A 20,615-nucleotide genomic window follows, 5' to 3' on the forward strand; every position below is an offset into this window, starting at 1 on the left:
TGAAGTTTTAACCTGTATATAGTGACCATGGCTGTGTTTATGAATATGTAACTTCAGACATATAATAATATAGCATATATTGCTTAATTTTCATTGACAATGTGTTTGCTGGAAACCCTCATTTTGCCAGCTTAGTTTCTTGATCATTTTAATTTACTTCACAGTTAAGCTGTTTCCATTTTTTCCCATTGTCAATTTTCTATTACACAAATTCTTTATTTTCATTGGGATTAATTATCTTCCATGTAAATTCTAATGAAAAGATTTGACGGCGTCATCATTTTTTGGCCCATATTAGGTTTCACTGATTACAGTGCTGTCCCTGACAGTTTTGTTTTGATGACTGTATTCATTATTAATTGGATGAAAGGCTAAAGTGAGATTTTTCTATCAGGTATTTGAGATTTTCTTTATTTTGCAGGGTGGGTCCGTTATCCCTCTAACTTTTTTTTTTTATCCACTCCATAAAATAATTTTTATAAAACTATTTAACATATTAAATATGTTTAAGTTAACTTTTGAAATTTTCTGTGTTTACAATTTTTAAAAGATATAGTGTCCAGCATGTTCTAAATATCGATATTTTAAAATGAAATTCTTGCAATGCTTTTCGCATATGCTCAACAGAATTAAATATATCCAAATGAATAATGATTTGGTTACTCTCATCATCCATTTTAAAATGTACAAATAATCTCTTTTTTTCAAATGGACATTTTATGTAATTCTGCTTTCTCTTTTAACTAATATTTCCATTTGATTCCCACCCCAAAATTTATCTAATTTAAAATTTTTTTATGCTTGAAACTCTTATAATGATCATGATATTCTACTATTCTGCAAAAAGTATATACATGAATTAAAATTTTAATATTAGAAATTCCTGACCATAAAGTTCTAGGTGTTTAACATTTTTGTTCTGGAACAAATTATTATTATAAATATTATCAGCGTGTAATCACACAACATAAATATCATATTGTCAGCTTTGAAAAATAATTACTAAACATAAAAAGTAAAATGCTACTTAATGAGATGAATGGTTAGTGTATCTACATATAAGTAGTATTTTAAAATAATTATTAAACATAAAAAGTAAAATGCTATCTTAACGAGATGAATGGTTAGTATATCTACATATAAGTAGTATTTATTGCTAGAAAAATGCAGGGATCAATATTAAAGCTACTCCTAACTTTCTGTTTTGTAGATGTGTGAAAGTCTTGTTCGCAATTATAAATAAATAGAGATGTTGAAGTGTTATTGTAGCAATATTCATATAGTTTTCTGAACTACTTCTAAGTGGTATGCTAAAACTCACCTAGTGATCTACTGCCAAAAAATTATTTTTAATTATCTCTCAACTGACAGTTCAATTAGATCCAGTTTCAACTCTTTGAAAGTAAAGAATTGGGAAACCATTTGACTTGCAAAACATTTTTTTTTTAATCCAGTGATTGAGGGCATACACTTCCATTTTGTCCTTTTTTTTTTTTTTAATGGCTGCACTCTCGGCATATAGAGGTTCCCAGGCTAGGGTTCAAATCGGAGCTGTAGCTGCTGGCCCATACCACAGCCACAGCAACGCAGCAACCTACACCACAGCATACTGCACCACCAGATCCTTAACCCACTGAGCGAAGCCGGGGATTGAACCTGTGTCCTCATGGCTCCTAGTCAGACTCGCTTCTGCTCTGCCACGAAAGAAACTCCCAACACGTCCATTTTGAAGTGTCCTTTATGTGAGACTCCCACCCCCTCACTAGATCTCATACCCCAGATCATATACCATAGAGAACCTTCCTCCACTCCCCTTGTTTTACTTGGGGAAGGACAGTGGGAAAAGAGAGACGGGAAAGAAGCTGTATTTCCCTCGCAGGTATATTCTCAGGCAGGCAGATGTTAAGAAGTCAAGGCTCCGGAAACTTACTGTAAAGGTACGTGTACCGGACTTCACCTCTTGGAAAGTTACTCATTACTCAGAAGAGCCTAGTCTATGAGGTTGCTATTTCTGTTTTCCCATACACTTCTAACAATTTTTTTCTTAGAGCTTATGTTCCCTATGGCTCTGGTGAGGAAATAGCATCACCAAGACGGCGGTGAGAACTGGGAGGCGGGAGTTCCAAACATCTTGCTGTCTCTGCTGCTTCCTGCATCCTCACTGCACGTGCCATGACAGCAAGCACCGGTCCCGAACGATCTTCCCTGGTCATTGCAGGACCCAGGCTTCTTCCATTTTGTGGTTCTGCTTTCTTTCTGGGCCTTAAATTCCTCTCCTCTCATCTGACAGAAGGGGAGAGAACATAGATAATCACGTGTGGATGGAAACACAATTCCTCTTGAACTATTCCTTCCATAATATACTTGTTACATCCCGAATCATTGATAATTTGTACAGAATTATAAAAGTAGCAGGACTAGAGCTTTCCATTGCATAAACAGCCCTTTAATTAAACTGTTGAAGCTGCAAATGTCTGTTGGATATGAGGGCCTCGTGAACACTGCATAGGGCATGTCTCCCCAGCCCTTCCCATCATTTTCATCAATTCTTAACAGAAAATATAGCTTGAAGCAAACTTTGGTTTCTTTCATATCCAAATACTCATTTTAATACATGTGTCAGATGATTTGAGATCAGCGACGCTATCGCTAAACAAGTACATTTTAGGTCACACGCTATTAGCTGCCTTAAAAGGAAAAAAAGATGAAACTGATGTGACAGCCATACCCATGCTTCTGACAACATCTGCATGTCGGACACACATGAGTGCACGGCAACTCCATTCTTCAACACGATCATCAGTGTATGTGTAAGGCACTCATTTGGGTGAGGTGGTTTACAAGGGGTCTCTGTTACATTTGTTTGGTACTGTGTCCTGTGTGCTTCAGTTCCGAAGTCCATGGGGCAGACCTCAGGGGATGAAGCCAGCATGAACTCTTTCTCCTTTCACTTCTTTTGGATATTAAGTCCTTAGCGCAAAACAGTTCATGGCCACTTAAGAAAATCGCAGAAATTCCAGAAAATGTGTGATCAAAATGCTTGAATATTCTTGTTTTATGACCTATATGACGTAATAGAAATTATGTTTATTCAGTTTTCTGAAAATGTAGCTGATTGAGGTAGTTAGCGTCTGTTGGTTAGATTTCAGAGGATATTAACTTGGAGAGACTGGCAGTTACAAATCAGATGATATGGGAAGGTTGACTTAAGAAAGAAAACAAAACCACAAACCTCAAGTATAGATGAAAGTACTTATATGGTTTAGAAAAATATCTTGAACTATAATGAAAAACTAGCTTTAAGAGTTATTATAGAAGGTCCTAAAACCTATAAAACACCATGTAACCGGTAGAGGTATAACTAAAATACAGGCAGTTTTATAGTATCAGGTCATATTTCTGACCTAGGCTTGTTGCCCAGATTTTTATAGAAACATAACGTAAACTCACTATTTAATCAGCTATGAATGATATTCCTTTGCATTTTCGATGCATATCCAAATTGGTTAAACTCCCCACGACGTGCCTGAAGTCGTATCCTCACTGGTCACTCTGCCTCCAGTCTCACAACCTTCTACTTTACCGTCTAAGAGCCACCAGGTGTTTACAGGTCAGCTGTCTCAAGGTTACCCTTCGGCTGAGTTTCAGGGCCTTCTCATTGCATCTGAGCAAAGGAGAGTAAAGGGGACTCGGGGTATAGTCCCAGGCAGCTACGGCCATCACAAAATTTGTGTGAATGCTAGGGGTTTATCTCAACAGTTCGTCATTTTAAAATATGTTATTTTCCATCATATCTGTATTACTATCACTCCAAAAACTTTTAATTACTTACCAGAGTAAAATTGATGCTTAGGAGGGATGCCAAACAATATTCTACGACACACCTCAGTATCCATCGTCTTGAACGAGAGGCGTAACTCTGATAAAGTCAAAATGCTGTAGCCGAAAGACCTTCCGTAAGCCCTCTGGAGTGGAGGAAGCCTTTTTATGGGGGACGGGGGTCTTTCAGGATGGGTTATAACCCAGTTTAGAGTTCCTTGCGGGTGTAAATTAGACTCCTAGAAAAGAGAAACCAGTTGTTCTATTTAGATCGCTTGTTTAGATCTTGATTTAATCTAAAGTCAGGAGAGACCTCTGGCGGGCTCTGCCATTAAGATAATAAACATGAAGAGTCTGAAGGCGAAACTGGAAAGCTTTTTCCAGTTCAGTAAAGGACTCAGAAGTGCAAATACTTTGTAAGACCTCTTTGTAACTCTCCCCATAATTATTATCTCTGTCTGTTTCTCTTCGTGATTTATTCAACAAACAAATGTATATGGAGCACATATGTGCCAGGCACTGTTTTAAGCCCTGTATATCGAGCAGTAAATAAGTTAGATGAGGGTCCTGGTCTCATGGAATTTTCATGTTACAAGTGGGACAAAGAACAAACAAAAAAAATAAATAAGCGCCATGCACAGAATTAAAAAGCAATACCGTAGAAGAGATATGGGAGCTTAGTGTACACAGTAACTCTAAAGCACATGCCAGGAAAGGCACTCAAAGAAAAAAGATGTTAAAAAACTTCAGGAGAGTTTCCTTCCAAAAGAGATAATCAATCTGAAAGGAAACAAGAAGAGAAAGCAGGAGGTGGACTGCTGTTAAAAAAAATAATAAAATAGGGAGTTCCCACTGTGGCTCAGCTGGTCACGAACCTGACTAGTATCCACGAGGATGCGGGTTCAGTCCCTGGCCTCACTCAGTGGGTTAAGGATGCAGCATTGCCATGAGTTGTGGTGTAGGTTACAGACGTGGCTTGGATCTAGTGCTGCTGTGGCTGTGGCACAGGCCAGCAACTGTAGCTCCAATTCGACCCCTAGCCTGGGAATGTCCTCATGCCACCACTGTGGCCCTAAAATAAAATAAAATAAAGAAGAAAGAAAAGGACTCTACACTCTTTCAGGTTTCCTAGAATGGAGTTATGAACAGCTCAGAGCATTGTCTCTTATCAGACCCTTTAAGGATGTCAAAAGCCTAAGTACAACACGGTGACTCTGTGGTAACCTTCCCATATATGATATTCCCATATATATGGTAACGGCTGTGTGCTCCTACAGACGCTGCTGTCCTTGTTCAGAATAGCCTGCCTCTTTGGATCTGTCTTTTAGAATTTGCCTCCTGAGCTGTTGATTAGCTACTAGCAAAATAACTTTCTTTTAGTGTTATTCCCTCTCCTTTTACCCTCTGCTTCCGGTCTTTACTGAGGTCCTCTGATTATCCCAGTTTCTTTGTTTCTTGCTCCTGAGGGTCCCCGAGGACTGTCGTGGGCCCAGCCTGGAGCTAAGAAAGCTGTGGTAGGAGACCTGATGGAGTTAATGTAGCAGCTAGAATCCAGTCAAGAGAAAGATACCACATAGCCATTTAAACAGGGAAAGTGTTATAATTTATAAGAACAAATACTTACAATAGAAATTGCAACAGGATATTGGAGTACCAAGGGAATGATTAGTAAGAAGTAAAAAGAACTCTGAAGAATATAGTAACAGCATGTATGAGGAGCAGCCGCTGTCTTTTGAGCTGACGCTGAACGCAAGAAGAGGCCCCCAGGCCTTTTTGGGGTTGGGGAGGGGAGGCGTGACTATAGCTCCCTGAGTGATGCAGAAGTCGCCCTGGTGCCCTGCTGGGGGAGCTTGCTGGAGCTCTGTCTTTTGGAACTTTCCAGAAAACCACCCTCTAGGAAGGTGGTGAAGCTGTTTATGGGAGGGTTCTCAGCAGAGGCACTCTGCTACAAATCTGCCCAGGGCAATGCGTGCTGGAGAAGACCCTGCTAGCTGGGTGCCGTCAGCCATCACACACTGCAGGAGCCAGGCCGGAGAACCCCGCTAGGTGAGCAGTCCACAAAGAGGGAGAAAAACCCCTTTCTTGTGCATTGTCTCTTCAGGGGCCTTTCCCCATAGAGCTCAACGTCATGCCTGCTAGCAAAGGAAAAATAAAGGGCACAAATTCATTTTCACAGGAGAAGCAACTAAGGGTGAATTTGGAGCTGGGAAGGAGTGAATTGCTAACTGGTAAGACAGTTTTTGCATGGAGCATTCGAGTCGTCACACCAACTTTTATGTGTTTGTGAACCACTTGCCTGCTAGAAGTGAAATAAACTGATAGCATTCTTAGTGGAAAGGAGTATTTGGTCAAATATTCATTACATTACGGTTCTCAAGAAGAAAAATAAGTAAAAATATTACTCTGTGTGTGTGTGTGATTTTATATATAAAAAATCTCTATCCATCCTCCTGGCATACTAGTTTTAGTATAAGGATGCCAACACAGCTTTCATAGGAAGTTTTCTCCTTTTTTCAGAGATATCATTTCACTCTTTGGGTTTCAGATGGCCTGTTTGTGTGTGTGTGTGTGTGTGTGTGTGTGTGTGTGTGTGAAATACTGGTCATAGTGAAAGGTGTGTGTGTGTGTGTGTGTGTGTGTGTGTGTGTGTGTGTGAAATACTGGTCATAGTGAAAGGTAGTTTTTGTTGTCTCAATTTTGTCTTACAAATTTTCCTACCTGACAAACCCTGTATTAATACTCTTTCCATTTGAAAAATTATGCTGATCTATGAAACTCAAATCTCGAAACTCTTGCACACAAGCAAGAATGTAGTGATATAAATTGTGGCAAGTCTCTGTAATACTTTTGTGAAATGTTTAAAAAGAAGTTTTGCATTTAGAAACTGAAAAACAGTTGTCACTTTATACTTAACAGCAGGGACATATAAACGTATAAACAGAATCTAAATAATAGGCCATGAACTTTACATTCATCGTCTCCATTTAAATTATGCAATAATAAGTATTATTATCACTGTTTTCCAAATGACAAAAGTCAGGTCGAGTTAAATAATTTTGCTAAGTTCCTATAACTAGTAAGTAGCAGAGCCAAGATTTAAATAGGAGTCTGGCTCCGAAATGTTTCAGGATTTAAATAGATGTCTTACTGCCTCCCAAGACCTTCCAGTGTCTAGAGGAAAACAAAAATTGAATTAAGGAAGTAGAAAATAGAATTTTCAAAAAATAAAAAACAATAGATCTTATAGTGTATGTTATGTAAATGTGTGTGTGTGTGTGTGTGTGTGTGTAGTTCCTAGAGAAAGGAAATGTAAAAAAGGACTTCATAACTTTTTCTCAAAGTTTAAGGAGTATCGTGTACATAAAACTCAACAACTAGATTCTGCTTTCACCAAAGCAAATATAAGAGAACACCAATGCAAATAGAAGATGTGTTCACATATTGTTAATATGCAGTGCTGTGTCAGGAGGGATGTGTTTGTTGCAGATTTGACTACAGTGGCTTAATCAAATACGAATTTATCTGCATTGTGGAACAAAAAGTCCAGATGTGGACAGTTGCTGAGATCGTTCCAGTAACTCACTATTAGGGCCAACTTTGCAGAGATTCCCTTGGCCTTCCTCTGATGGTTACATAATTGCTGCTACAGTCTCTGCATTACATCTCCGTTCGAGCGAGGAAGAGAAGGGAGGGTGCCAGCTACATATGACTCATTTTATCAGCTTTTCTGAAACATCCTCAAATGATTGGTTTTGATCTCATTAGCCAATTCTGGGTCAAATGTGCTTACCCCTCGGGTTGCAAGAGAATTTGGGAAAAGCGAGGAGTAGCTTTAATAATTGGCTTGGACCATGGGCCAGATAAACTCTGACCTCAGGAACAAATTCAGGCCGTTGCTGTAAATAAGGTTTACTGGCATATAGTCACGTCCATTCATTGGTACATTCTCTGTGACTGCTTTCACACCACAATGGCAAAGTCGAATAGCTGTGAGGAGGACAGATGGTTTGCAAAAACTACAATATTCAGTATTTGGCCCTTTACCAAAAATGTTTGTTGATCCCTGAGTTAGATCCATCATAACCCATCAGCTGGGATTAACGTGGACAGTTCGGGGCTAAGCGGGCTTCCTTTAAGCATGGACGAAAAGTGACATTGGAAAAGAACCAATAGTATATGTCATGTCACCTGCACCAACTCATTGTATACAGAGCCCAAAAGTTAGAATACATTTTCTAAATCATAGGGTCACCTTGAACATATAACTTTTCTGCTCCTTTATCTCTTCATAAGCTATGAAAATTTAGAAAGTTAGAAATTTTGCGAATATACAGAATCGAATGATTGATAATATTTTACTATGTCGTGAATTCAGGAAAATAATTCCTGATGAACTGACTGTGATACAGCACTGTTTAAGATACTGTCAGACTGAGTCTTAGACACGTATTTAACTGACTGACACTTCCCTTGAAACTCTTTATTTTAGGTTCTTGCGTACACTGAGGGGCTTCATGGAAAATGGATGTTCAGCGAGATTCGAGCTGTGTTTTCGAGACGTTATCTTCTACAAAACACTGCTTTGGAAGTATTTATGGCAAACCGAAGTAAGTCCTCCTAGATGTTTTGGGAAAAAATGTGCTCATATTTGGATGCTGTTCATTTACATGATGTGATACTGACTTGATTTTTTTCTGTTGTATTTGTCTCTCTTATATACCCTCACTAAAATAAAAATAAAAAAGAATTAATTTGTTTGAAAACATTAATCCTAGATTTCTCATGAATAAAGTTACACAGAAAGCTGATTTTCCATGGAGATTCATTACCTTTACAAATGAATCAGGAAAGGCACTTGAAAATTATTTCTGAAATTGATGGTTAGCTCTCCTGTGGTTTTCTAAATCATGTTTTTTCTTCTTACCACAGCTTCAGTTATGTTTAATTTTCCTGATCAAGCAACAGTAAAAAAAGTTGTCTACAGCTTGCCTCGGGTTGGAGTAGGGACCAGCTATGGTTTGCCACAAGCCAGGTAATTATATCATATTACGCATTATCTACGGTTTGTTAACACTTTTCAATCTCAATATGACAGAAATCTAAATAGGGTTATACCATCGTAATTATTTTGGGAAGCAAGGAATTGTCTTCCTCTGGAGGTTTTTGGTGGAGAAGGAGGTTGGGAAAACAGCTGTTTTTAAAATGGCAGAATAGGAGTTCCCGTCGTGGCTCAGTGGTTAATGAATCCGACTAGGAACCATGAGGTTGCGGGTTCGATCCCTGCCCTCGCTCAGTGGGTTAAGGATCTGCTCAGTGGGTTAAGGATCCGGTGTTGCCATGAGCTGTGGTATAGGTCACAGGCCAGGCTCATATCCCGTGTTGCTGTGGCTCTGGCGAAGGCCAACAGCTACAGCTCTGATTGGTCCCCTGGCCTGGGAACCTCCATATGCCGAAAGTACGGCCCTAGAAAAGACAAAAACAAACAAACAGACAAAAATTCCCATGTCCATGGTCCGTCTTGCACTAATGACTGGTATCAAAAATCCTGAAATGCACTGGGAACTATGTCTAGTCACTTATGATGGAGCATGATAATGGGAGAAAAAAGAATGTATACATGTATGTGTACCTGGGTCACCATGCTGTACATAGAAAAATAAATAAATAAAAATGGCAGAATGGGGCATAGATTTATTTAACACATGTATAAGTGAAGAAGTAAAAATATTGATTGCATATTAGAGCTAGAAGATAATTAAGACATTTGTACTGAAAATCTTACAAGAGGTATACCAAAAGCCTCATGTGATTAATTGTTGTATAAGAGTATATAAATTGTTTTTATAAATGCTATGTATAAATGTTTCTTCATTAAAGTAATAAAGCTCTCGGAGTTTATCCAGATTAGTAGTCATTAATTATGGTTTGATTTTAGCCACTTTCTAAATCTTTAATCTTGATTTTTAAGAGCATTATTTTGAAAGCTTCCTTTATTGAAAAATATTAGTCTAAGTAGAAAACATAGTCAGTAATTAATATGTATCACTAATATCTATTAGTCGGTTTGGGGCTCCAAGTAACTGAATACCCAAATAAAAGTGGCTTAAACAACAGAGGTTTTTGGCTTTGTTCTATGAAAGATGTGGCATTAAGGAGCATTGGCTCAGAAGTTCAGCTGTGTCAGGAGTCTCGGTCCCTCATGTTCACAAAATAACCACTACTGCTCGGATACCACGTCTTCACACTACCTCAGAGGAGGAAAAAGACACAAAGGATTTCTCCTTGCACGTCTCTGTTTTAAGAAGGGATATGTTTAGAAGCCTTTCGCCATCTTTCTCTCAGGTCCCTTTGGCCAGAACAGAATCACCTTCCTGCCTCTAAAACAATCACTGAACACTGAAGCCAAACCATCCCCTAGAATTCAAAGAAAACTATACCTTGCCACTTCCCACCAGGGAAAAAAATCCATTTTCTGTTGCTAAGGGGGAACAAGATAGAGGCTTTGGGCAGATAAGCAGCAGTCTCTACCACAAAGATCATTAAGTCCCTGGGAGTTATTGCAGAGTACTGCACGCATGGAAAGGAAAACTAATCTTTCTCTATCTTCCCTTAAATAGGCTACAGACACTTAAAAGACAGGGACTGTGTCTTATTAATCTTTTAATCTTCAGTACTGCCTAATTGCAAAGGTGCTTTTTAAGTGCTAACCAACTGGAGTTCCCTTGCATTGCAGGTTATCTATATTCTCGTATTAAGCTTACAATGTAAGACCAATTCACTGACATGTATGCACATGTTCAGGGTATTTGCTAGGTGAATGTCAAGATCAAATTAAGACATTAGTTGATAATGAAGTGCGTATATAAAATACAGGTCAAAAGAAAAATGCATTTAATCTATTTTTTTAAAAAAAAAAGAAATGAGGTTAGTTTTGCAAGACTTGTTCTTATTGAATCCAAGCTGACTCATAGTAATCACTACTTCCTTTCCTAAGTACTTACAAATTGTTTAATCATCAACTCAGCAATTTTTCCAGGAACTGACATTAAGAACTCACAAATAGGTCCCAACTTTTTCCTTTTTAAAAATAATCTCCTGCCTCCTGGCATATTTGTCAGTGACCACAGATTACCAATAGAGTTTTCTCAGTGACAAGTGTACTTCCCTCAATGCTCTTGGACTTGTCTGGACCCGAATTCATTTGAAATAATTGGAAAATCTTTTTACTACATTCCTTACCTATTATGAGCATTATTTCCCTTTTAACTACATTTGGCCTCTCTTTGATTTTTGGAAGATCATTCGTCTTGATGGAAAAACTAGAAGCACAATAGATGTTTAGTAACTTTGGAAATTCTGTCTTAAACACTCTTTTGTTGCCCTCTTGGCTTTTCCCCCAAAGGCTCAACACATTTTTAGTTTCTTAATAAAAAACTCTTTAAGTTCAGTTTGATGTATGTCCTGTGCTATACAGCCTTAGAATTAGCAGATGGAGGCAGGGGAAACACTGAATCTAGGCTTAGACTTGCCACTTTCTGGCTGGGTAATAGTGATAGAGCCTGATACTTAGTAGGAATTAAATACATATGTTTGTAAGAATGAATAGCATCAGGCAAGAGGAATGACCCTCTCATCTGCTACAAAATAGGAACAGTATCTTTGCAAAGAGTTGTTTTGCAAATGTTTTGAGATTATAAAGTCAAGGCATTTCATGAACTGTGAACATACAAATATATGACACACATACACAAGTGGATATAGGGAGGTAAGTAGGTGGGTATAGGTGGGTAGGCAAATAGATGTGCACACATATGTCCAAAATGTGTGTGTGTGTGTGATATATAAGATGCTGTTATATTTACAGAATTGTCAAAGGGAAAGGATGATGTTTGGTTCTTACAAATAGAGGTATTCCAGCTGAGAATAACTTGGTAAAATCACCCAGGGTTCCTTTCTTTGCTTTTTTTTATTTTAACATTGGATTTTTTTTTTTTTTTACTTTTGTCAGTTTAAAACCGAGTTTATCAAACTCTAGGGAACTTACTCTAACCTAAGCCCATAGGAGACTGATTTAGAAACAAACAGAAGTGATCAAAGGCAGGAATACTACCAAAAAATTGACTTCACTTATTATTTAGGCCACTTCTTGGGCAAGCCCACCAAAGATCACATTCCAAATCAGATTGTGCTTAATGAACAAAAAAATTAGAACAAAAGGAATATCTCCAGAGTTTTCTTATTGTGCAGTAGGTTAACGATCCAGCAGTGGCACTGCAGTGGCTTTGGTCACAGCCATGGTGCAGGTTCGATCCTGGCCCAGGAACTTCCACATGCTGCAGGCACAGCCAAAAAAAGAAATGTTTCCATTAAGCTAGTGTCATCTAGTGAAATGCCCCTTCAGGTCATGTCCATTGGCCTCATTTGCTGAGCACATCTCATGTGCCAGGAACTATACTTTGTGTGTTACTTTATAAGCATTATTTCCTATAATTCTTCTTTATTTGTTCAATTGTTTTTGGCTTATAAACAATAGACATTTATTTCCCAAAATTCTAGAGACTAGACAGCCCAAGGTCACGGCCCCAGTAGACTCGGTGTCAGTGAGAGCCCACCTCTGTGCTCCTGGGTGGTCATCTTCTCCATGTGTCCTTCCATGGCAGAAGGGGCCCTCAGCCCTGAATTTTTAAAACAGCCCCATCCTTAGTGTAGATTCTTGATGGAATCCTTACCCATTTCACAGCTAGGACATTTTTGGTTTAGATAAGTCGCTGTCTTGCCCAGGACCATAGCCCACTCTCTACATTTCTACGTTGTGTCATCTATCAAAGTGATCCACACTGGTCCTAAGAATAGTACCTTTACCTCTGTGTAATGATAGAAAAATACTGACAAAAAGGTGCCCATTCTCTAGATTCCGTACTGATTGCCATTGTTTGGTTAATGTATTTTCTATTCAGACAGTCAGTACAATCAATAAATTTTGAGTTTAGTCAGATTCTTCACTTAACTAAGAATAACCTGGTTGCATACTTAGGGTTAATGATCTTAAATGGTCACCAATTGTTATGGTACTTAGTACTTTTTATTCCAGAGGACAATTTTACCTTCTTCTTATGCCCCAATTCTAAAATCAGCCTGCCATATAGCACAAATATATACCAACTAGCCTCATTCTAATATCTAAATTTTTGGGTATTTTGAAACAGCCCTATTTACTGTTTCCCATTTTTCTTCTTCATATAATTGAATTTTTTTTTTTTTGGAACTTCATCTCTCTTTAGCCATTTTTTTTTCTTTTAGGGTTGATGGCCAATAATTCAAGTCACTCACTATTACTTACTGAGATTCCATCATATGTCAAGCATTGTTAAATGCTAAGGAGATAACAGTATGTAAAACACAGTTCCTGCTCTCAGTGAGTTTATATTGGGAAAGACAGGGCAGTAAACAGGAGACTAATAGTAAACTGCTAATAATAATCTTCTTCTTTTTTTTTTTTAGGGCTGCACCTGCAGCATATGGAGGTTCCCAGGCTAGGGGTCTAATCAGAGCTACAGCTGCCCACCTGCACCACAGCCACAGTAACATCAGATCCGAGCCACGTCTGCAACCTGCACCACAGCTCACGTCAACTCTGGATCCTTAACCCACTGAGCAAGGCCAGGGTTCGAACCCATAACCTCATGGTTCCTAGTCGGATTTGTTTCCACAGTGCCATGACAGGAGCTCCTAATTTATTTTTTAATTTTTTTTTGGGGGGGGAATCTTCTTTTCTAAATTCATTTCCTATGCCCCTATTTTTCTTCACTACTACATACCCTATAAATAACACGATAACTTTCTCTCATGATTCATCCTATTATTTGCTCTTAGGATTTGATTGATTTTGGTTTTTGAGTGTTTCTGGTGCTCAGAATTGTTTCTGGATCAGCAATTTTCTTCTTAAATTGTCCAGGTTGAAAATGTCAGCAAATAAACTTATTATTATATAAATTGCTTTTATCAGATTAATCATGCTGCAGATAAGAATTTTAGTCAGATTAGCAAGAATATGATCGCCATAGTAATACAATGCAGGTTGGACTAAGCACATGATTATAATAGTTGCAAATGAAAATTGGGCTAAACATAGTTTATTATTTATTAGTTCTTTGGTAATTCAGAGACTATTTTAGCATGTTGCTATCACAAAGTCAGAATTAAGATTTAAGTTTATAACATAAGTAATGTGTAAGTCAGAGTACTTGGTAAAATGTTGAATATTGATACCTATATGTGTCAATATGCAGAAGCCCTTTAAGTAACCCTATGAAAATCATATTACCAATTAATTGAAATTGTAGAATCTGAATTCTATAATATGAAATTATAGAATTACAGAATTGAAGTGGGATGTGTGTGTGTGTGTGTGTGTGTGTGTGTGTTGCAATTACCATTGCAATTAAGTGCATCATTAGACTTATATAGTTATTTTGGAGTCAGTAGTGTCTATTTTCTCAAATATATGTAACTAGGAAAGTTCCTCAAAAATATTAGTAAGTGACCTGGCTGCTGCAAAATATTAAGTTATTATCTTAAACATTGAGTTACACATAATTATTTTTAAAATTCAGATTTGAATTTGAGATAACGAGTTTCTTCCAATTCTTCTTCCCTTCCTCCCGCCTTTTCCTCCACCTACATATATCTTAGCAGCTCCTAAATGCCTCTTGAGATCCCATGTGAAGAAAAGCATATGACAGAAATAGTCTTAGGTCCATGATTCCCAAACTGAGCACCACAGAACTCTGAGATGGCACAGTGAGCTCTCAGGGCTGCTCTAGGGCATTTTGTGTGTTTTAGGGAAATACGACGGCATCTGTCAGACACGGCACCAACTCTTCTCTTAGTTCAAGTTAGTTCTAAGTTTCAACATTTGATAGCACTACATTCTTTTTGATGGCGTCTTAGCTTTGTGAAATTAGTTTTTAGGGGTTGCTGTGGTTAAAGAAAAAAGACTGCATAAAAACTAATGTGCAACAGGAAACGAAGGTGGTGGTGTCAAGTGTGAGTCCAGGTTTCAGAAACTGTGCAGTGCCCTACAGGTGTGCAATATATACATTTAGTATGTTATTGTGGATGTTTAGGAATGAGATAAAATGTTGTTTTTCTTTTGATTTATGAGTATTCTCAAGCAGCTACTAAATTGTTAAGGCTCAAGTATTCATCAAGTTATTTAGACATAACTACTTAATAAACAGAACTGTTCGGTATTTCTCTTGGGCTAAGGGCACCATGAAAAAATTCCTGAGACCCAAAGGATTACATAAATTGAAAAAGTTTAGAACCTCTGTCTCAAGTGGTGATGTTTAAGAAGCTCAACCTTACCGTATTTTTACAGATATATCCAGATTTCATTATCTTTTAGAGAAACATATTGTACCTTGAAATTTTCAGAGTTTACACAAATCATTCTGATTTACCCCTTATGATACTCCTATGTCCCTTCTTCTAAATTCATACATTTTCAAAGTTCCCAGCTGTTTGTTTTTTACATCATGAGGGGTATATGTATTATGCAGTTAGCGGCCATGCACATGTATATATATACTCTATGGAAACAGATTTTAAAAGTCCAATGGCATCATGACTGGAGGTTTAAGTCAAATGCTTACAAGCTGGTACCTGACTACTTACCTAGCTTCTTAGCATGGAACAGATTTGCAGTATGGTTTAAAAGCTACTTTGACTTAATTTGATTACAATTTCAACTTTTTTTGTTCTCGTTGACTTATAAAATACCCACTTGGAGCCATATTATACAAGTAGGTGCTTTCATATTGGTTTATCCTGAGTAACTAAATGTATCTTCTCAATAATAGATTTTTCAAATATTGCTAATATCTACAACTAATATATATTCTATAATTTATTTAAGAAGGTAAACCATAAATTACTTTAAGTTGAATAATATCAAACCCATGTATTAGTTGCTATTGGATTTTTAAAAGTCATGAGTTAAAAGAGACTGTTATGGTTTGCTTAATTGCTAGGAGGATATCACTGGCCACTCCTCGACAGCTTTATAAATCTTCCAACATGACTCAGCGTTGGCAAAGAAGAGAAATCTCAAACTTCGAATATTTGATGTTTCTTAATACTATAGCAGGTAAGACGTCTCATTCTTTAATCTCTTAATATGTTTATGTTCATCAAAATCATGGGTAATGTGACTTGATGGAAGACATTGTTCTCCTTGGAATTTAGATACAGCATTGAATAAATATTGAAGCACTCGCATTAAATTGCCATCAGAAACTACGCAAGCTAGTACCAAGGTTTGGATGCATTCTTTGTTGAAGAGGCTTTTCCTTGCTCTCCTTCTGCCATTTCCTTTGCTGACAGCTTTGTCTGAAGGTTTATTAGAGTCAACAAACCATTGCCAGAGAGTGTCTGGAAATAATAATGGGAAAATGTAATTTCACTACTTTGTCATTCTCAGCAGTAGCAGCTAGACAGGAGAACAACAACAGGATTCTGCCTAGTACAGATGTCACCTGGATTATGGCATGATTGGGTTATAGCATCTTTTTTTCTTAAAATCTTTGAATGAAAATATAAAATCAGATTACAGTTCTAAATGATGAGTAGCTGCCATCAACCTCAGCAGTATTGTGCTTATAAATTAAAAGAAGGTGGTGGCTTTGTTTTTCTGCAAAATCAGTGGTTGTTAGTGGCTAAACATACCTATGAGATTTAAGTATCTCTTTCTTTTTTTCCTAAATTATAAAAGAAGGTGGTGGCTTTGTTTTTCTGCAAAATCAGTGGTTGTCAGTGGCTAAACATACCTATGAGATTTAAGTATCTCTTTCTTTTTTTTCCTAAATTAAGCTCCAAAGCCCTTATTCATATTGAATTACAAAGAATTTACTTCTGTAAATCAGGCTTTACAAAAACTTTATAGACAATCAGATGAATTCAAAAAGCTACATGAATACATATGCTTACTTATGATTGTTCTTATATGAATGAATGCTCAGAACCATGAATGTATTGCCTTGTTCTCTGAATCACTACTTAAAAGGATAACTGTGCAATATTCCTCTTTCTTCATCTATCACATATGTGTTAATATGGATGCTATTGGCATATATCAAATATAGATAATATAGATATGCATGAAATAGACAAGAGAATTCAATTTGTTGACAAAAAGGGATAAAAAAGTTATTTGGTCATTTTAAACAGTTTTGTGTTTTAATCACTTAATACATATTGTAATGTTAGTTCTTTTGCTAGTAGAACAGTAGAGATACAAAGAACTGTTTAATTATATACATTAAATTTTAAAATATATTTTATATACACATCTCCATTATATACATATATCTTTGATATCTTTATATTTCATATATATTTACATATCAGTATATACAATGTATAAATCTTAAAGAAACCTGTTTCTTTCCTCAAAGATAAAGGAGATTTACTAGTTAACGAACACATATTATTTATATATAGAGATAGAAGGAACTTAAACATCTGAAATGTAAAGAGCCTAATTTCCTTGGCATGTTTAGGTAAATAGCATGAGCTTCACTGCCAAAGTGAAGAGGAAGGGAAGCCCAGATCTGCCAACTTTATGTCCTAGATCATAGGTGGAGTTTCAAGTTTTAACTCTGAGACTTTAAATCTTTCAGTAGCCATGCTTGATATCTGTTTGCATTTGTTTTAATAACTGATGTGTTTGGTCTTATCTTGTTTTATGTGAGCGCTTTTAATATTTTCTTGCTTTTTACATTGTTTTGTTTTCCTTTGGCCCTATAAAAAAATTCTGCCCACATTTTTGGTGATGTAGAACATAGTCTTTTTGTTATTAATTATTCTAAGGAACTAGTATTAATATGTTTAATTTTTTTAATCCTTTAAAACATATTTCTCTTACTTTTGAACTCAAAAATGAATTGACATTTTAAATCACTCCTATGCAAAATAAGAACATTAACTCAATTTACTTCTCATCATTGCTTATCTTTGTCAGTATAATTTACTACTAGAATCCATATTATTATGAAACACCTAGTTTGGTTTTTTTAATTTTTTTATTTTTTTGTCTTTTGCTATTTCTTGGGCCTCTCCCGCTGCACATGGAGGTTCCCAGGCTAGGGGTTGAATCGGAGCTGCAGCCACCGGCCTACTCCAGAGCCACAGCAACGCTGGATCTGAGCCGCATCTGCAACCTAAACCACAGCTCACGGCAACGCCGGCTCGTTAACCCACTGAGCAAGGGCAGGGACCGAACCCGCAACCTCATGGTTCCTAGTCGGATTCGTTAACCACTGCGCCACGATGGGAACTCTTGAAACACCTAGTTTATATGCTCATGCCAGATACATCTCCCACATTGTGATACAGTTGCACCTATAACAACATATAACCAGCATCCACTTAATGCCTGTTGCTTTCTGGAAGTTTTTTTTCTCTGTCTGCCTCTTTTTTCCCTGTCTGGCTCTAGAAAGATAGAGATAACATTTTGATCCCTTCTAAAGCTGCCCCTGAGCAGTATAGACATAGCTTTTTATTTGGTTGGGACAGTCTGTGGGTCTCTGAGCCAGGACATGCTGATCATAAGGGGAATTTGAGTGGCTTCCTATCTTCTTTTGAATAATTGGGGTCTGTTTTATTTGGTGACATAAAGCATGTATAGACCACTTTTTTTTTCTTCAAGAATTAATTGGATGTTTTCTTTACGGTGATTATAACTGTCTACTGTAGACAATGGGATAAAAAGAAATATAAAGTAGGAACTAGGAACTCAGAGCACTTACAACTAGATGAGTAAATGAAATATATATAACATTCTAAGATAGCTGATAGTATGTCCTGGACAATTGCTATAAATAGTGAATGTTGCAAGAGCTAAGCAGAGTAGAGCAATTTTAAGAATGTGTTTGGGGAGAAAAAAAAAAGCAGAGCTTTTTACACTGCTGCCAGTTGAATGTGTGTTGTGTGTTCAGTGAACATGACTATCACATCTTTGGCTGCAGCAGAGAATAGTAGGAATTAATATTGGCGCGATAGGTAAGAGGCCGACCATAACGAGCCTAAATCTAGGAGGCAGCATAGTTTTGTGTAGAATGGAAGGCAGTGTGTAGTTTTAGGAAGATTAAACTGATAATTATGTATATCCTGAATCAGAAATTAAATATCTTGAAGTTAGTGAGAGCTCTTAGGAGAGCATTACAGGATATGAAGTCAACTTGTTTATCATTTTAATAAATAGTTACTGAACACTTTTGCTGTGTGCACTGACATTGAGAAGAAAGCAAAGTATGGTTTCTGCCTTTGAAAAGGTCATAGTATAGTTGGGAAAACGGCCATATACATTGGTAATTCCAATAAAAAGTCATAATTATTGTAATGGGAAAATATGCAAAGCTCCTTGAAGTCATAGATCCTGAAGGCATTACACTTACAGGAAGAGCCTCTCACAATCTTTTCATAGGCTTCTTATAGCAACATTCAAGTTGAAATTTGAAATATGAATAAGATACCACTAGAAAGTAAGCAGAAGGCATTCCAAGAAAAAAGAAAATATGAGGTCAGAAATTGGATTAGAATAATGACAGCAGGTATGCCAAAAAAATGAAAAAAAGTAAATGGTACTGCCTGCAGTGTCATTATGCAAAAAGTAGAAGTCACTGTTAGATGTACTAGTTTAGTGTGGGTGAAGCATGGTCCCCTGAAGAGCAATCAGTATTAGTATCACTTGGGGACTTGGAGATGCAAATTCTCAGACTCCTCCTCAAACCTACTGAGTCAGAAACTCAGAGCGGGGACCAGCACTGTGAGTTTTAGCGAGCCTCCCGTGTGGTTCTCATGCGTAAAGTTTGAGCATCATTGCTAATTATCAGAACAAGATTCACATATGTAAACATACAGCACATACAAGAAAGCATGCAATTAAATGTCGTTAACTGTATTAAAAATTTAGAGAAGGGAGAGATTCTATGAGATAATCTAATCAAGGGAAACCTCATAGAAAAGATGGGCTATATGTAGATAATTATTCAGCCAAAATGAACCTTCATACAGAAGTAGATGACAATTGGAAAATTTTGTGCATATAAATACCCTGAGGCACTCTCCCTGCATGCATTCCTGCTAATTCTTCCCTTGCCATCATCCTGAAATTTTAAGTAAGTGTCCTAGTTTATATTAAACACCTGCATTGAAGATTTGGGTGATGGTTTTATAGAGAAGTTTCACCAAAGCCACAATTGAGTACTTATTTAGGAAGCAATTAGAATTGCCTACTTTCCTGATTTATGGAGAACATCGTATATCCATTCATATCCATTTATATCCATTCATCTCTTCTTAATGGAACACTTTTCAGAGTTCTCCTAAAGGAAGGCTCTGAAGGATCCTAGAACAAAGGGCACTCTAAAAATGTTAAAATGTTAAATTGTATCAATACGACTTTTAACAGGGGTTCTACTAAATAATCATCTTGTTTCATAGCGTAGTTTTAGGGTTACAGTTATTGTTCAATAAATATGTAGTCATTTGATTGAAACTTTAGATTTATCATTTATTGAGAGAATGTCAGTGTTCTTACTGACAAATTATATATAATTTCCTGGGTTATCAAAAGCCAAGAAATGATGGGCTTATGTTTTATCATAGTCTTCTTTAAACATTTCTTTAATCAGTATCAAGATTCAAGGAAAAATAATATTATTTTTGTTTTATTATTTCTTTCTTAAACACTTCTTTAATATTAACATCAACATTCAGAAAATATGGTAAATAAT

The 20,615-nt window shown here is 36.9% G+C and overlaps 1 protein-coding gene across 8 annotated transcripts in view; it reads left to right on the forward strand.

Annotated features, from left to right (window-relative positions):
• The window catches only part of NBEA (neurobeachin), a 636,767-nt gene that overhangs the window by 500,214 nt on the left and 115,938 nt on the right, over nucleotides 1-20,615 (forward strand). For all 8 annotated transcript variants that reach the window (XM_047756277.1, XM_047756280.1, XM_047756278.1 and 5 more), the window contains 3 exons: nucleotides 8,309-8,426; nucleotides 8,749-8,851; nucleotides 15,852-15,967. In XM_047756277.1, coding sequence (XP_047612233.1) covers nucleotides 8,309-8,426; nucleotides 8,749-8,851; nucleotides 15,852-15,967 — 337 coding nt within the window. The remainder of the gene's footprint in view (nucleotides 1-8,308; nucleotides 8,427-8,748; nucleotides 8,852-15,851; nucleotides 15,968-20,615) is intronic.

The sequence above is a fragment of the Phacochoerus africanus genome, chromosome 13 (assembly GCF_016906955.1).
Source record: "Phacochoerus africanus isolate WHEZ1 chromosome 13, ROS_Pafr_v1, whole genome shotgun sequence".
Classification (NCBI taxonomy): Eukaryota; Metazoa; Chordata; class Mammalia; order Artiodactyla; family Suidae; genus Phacochoerus; species Phacochoerus africanus.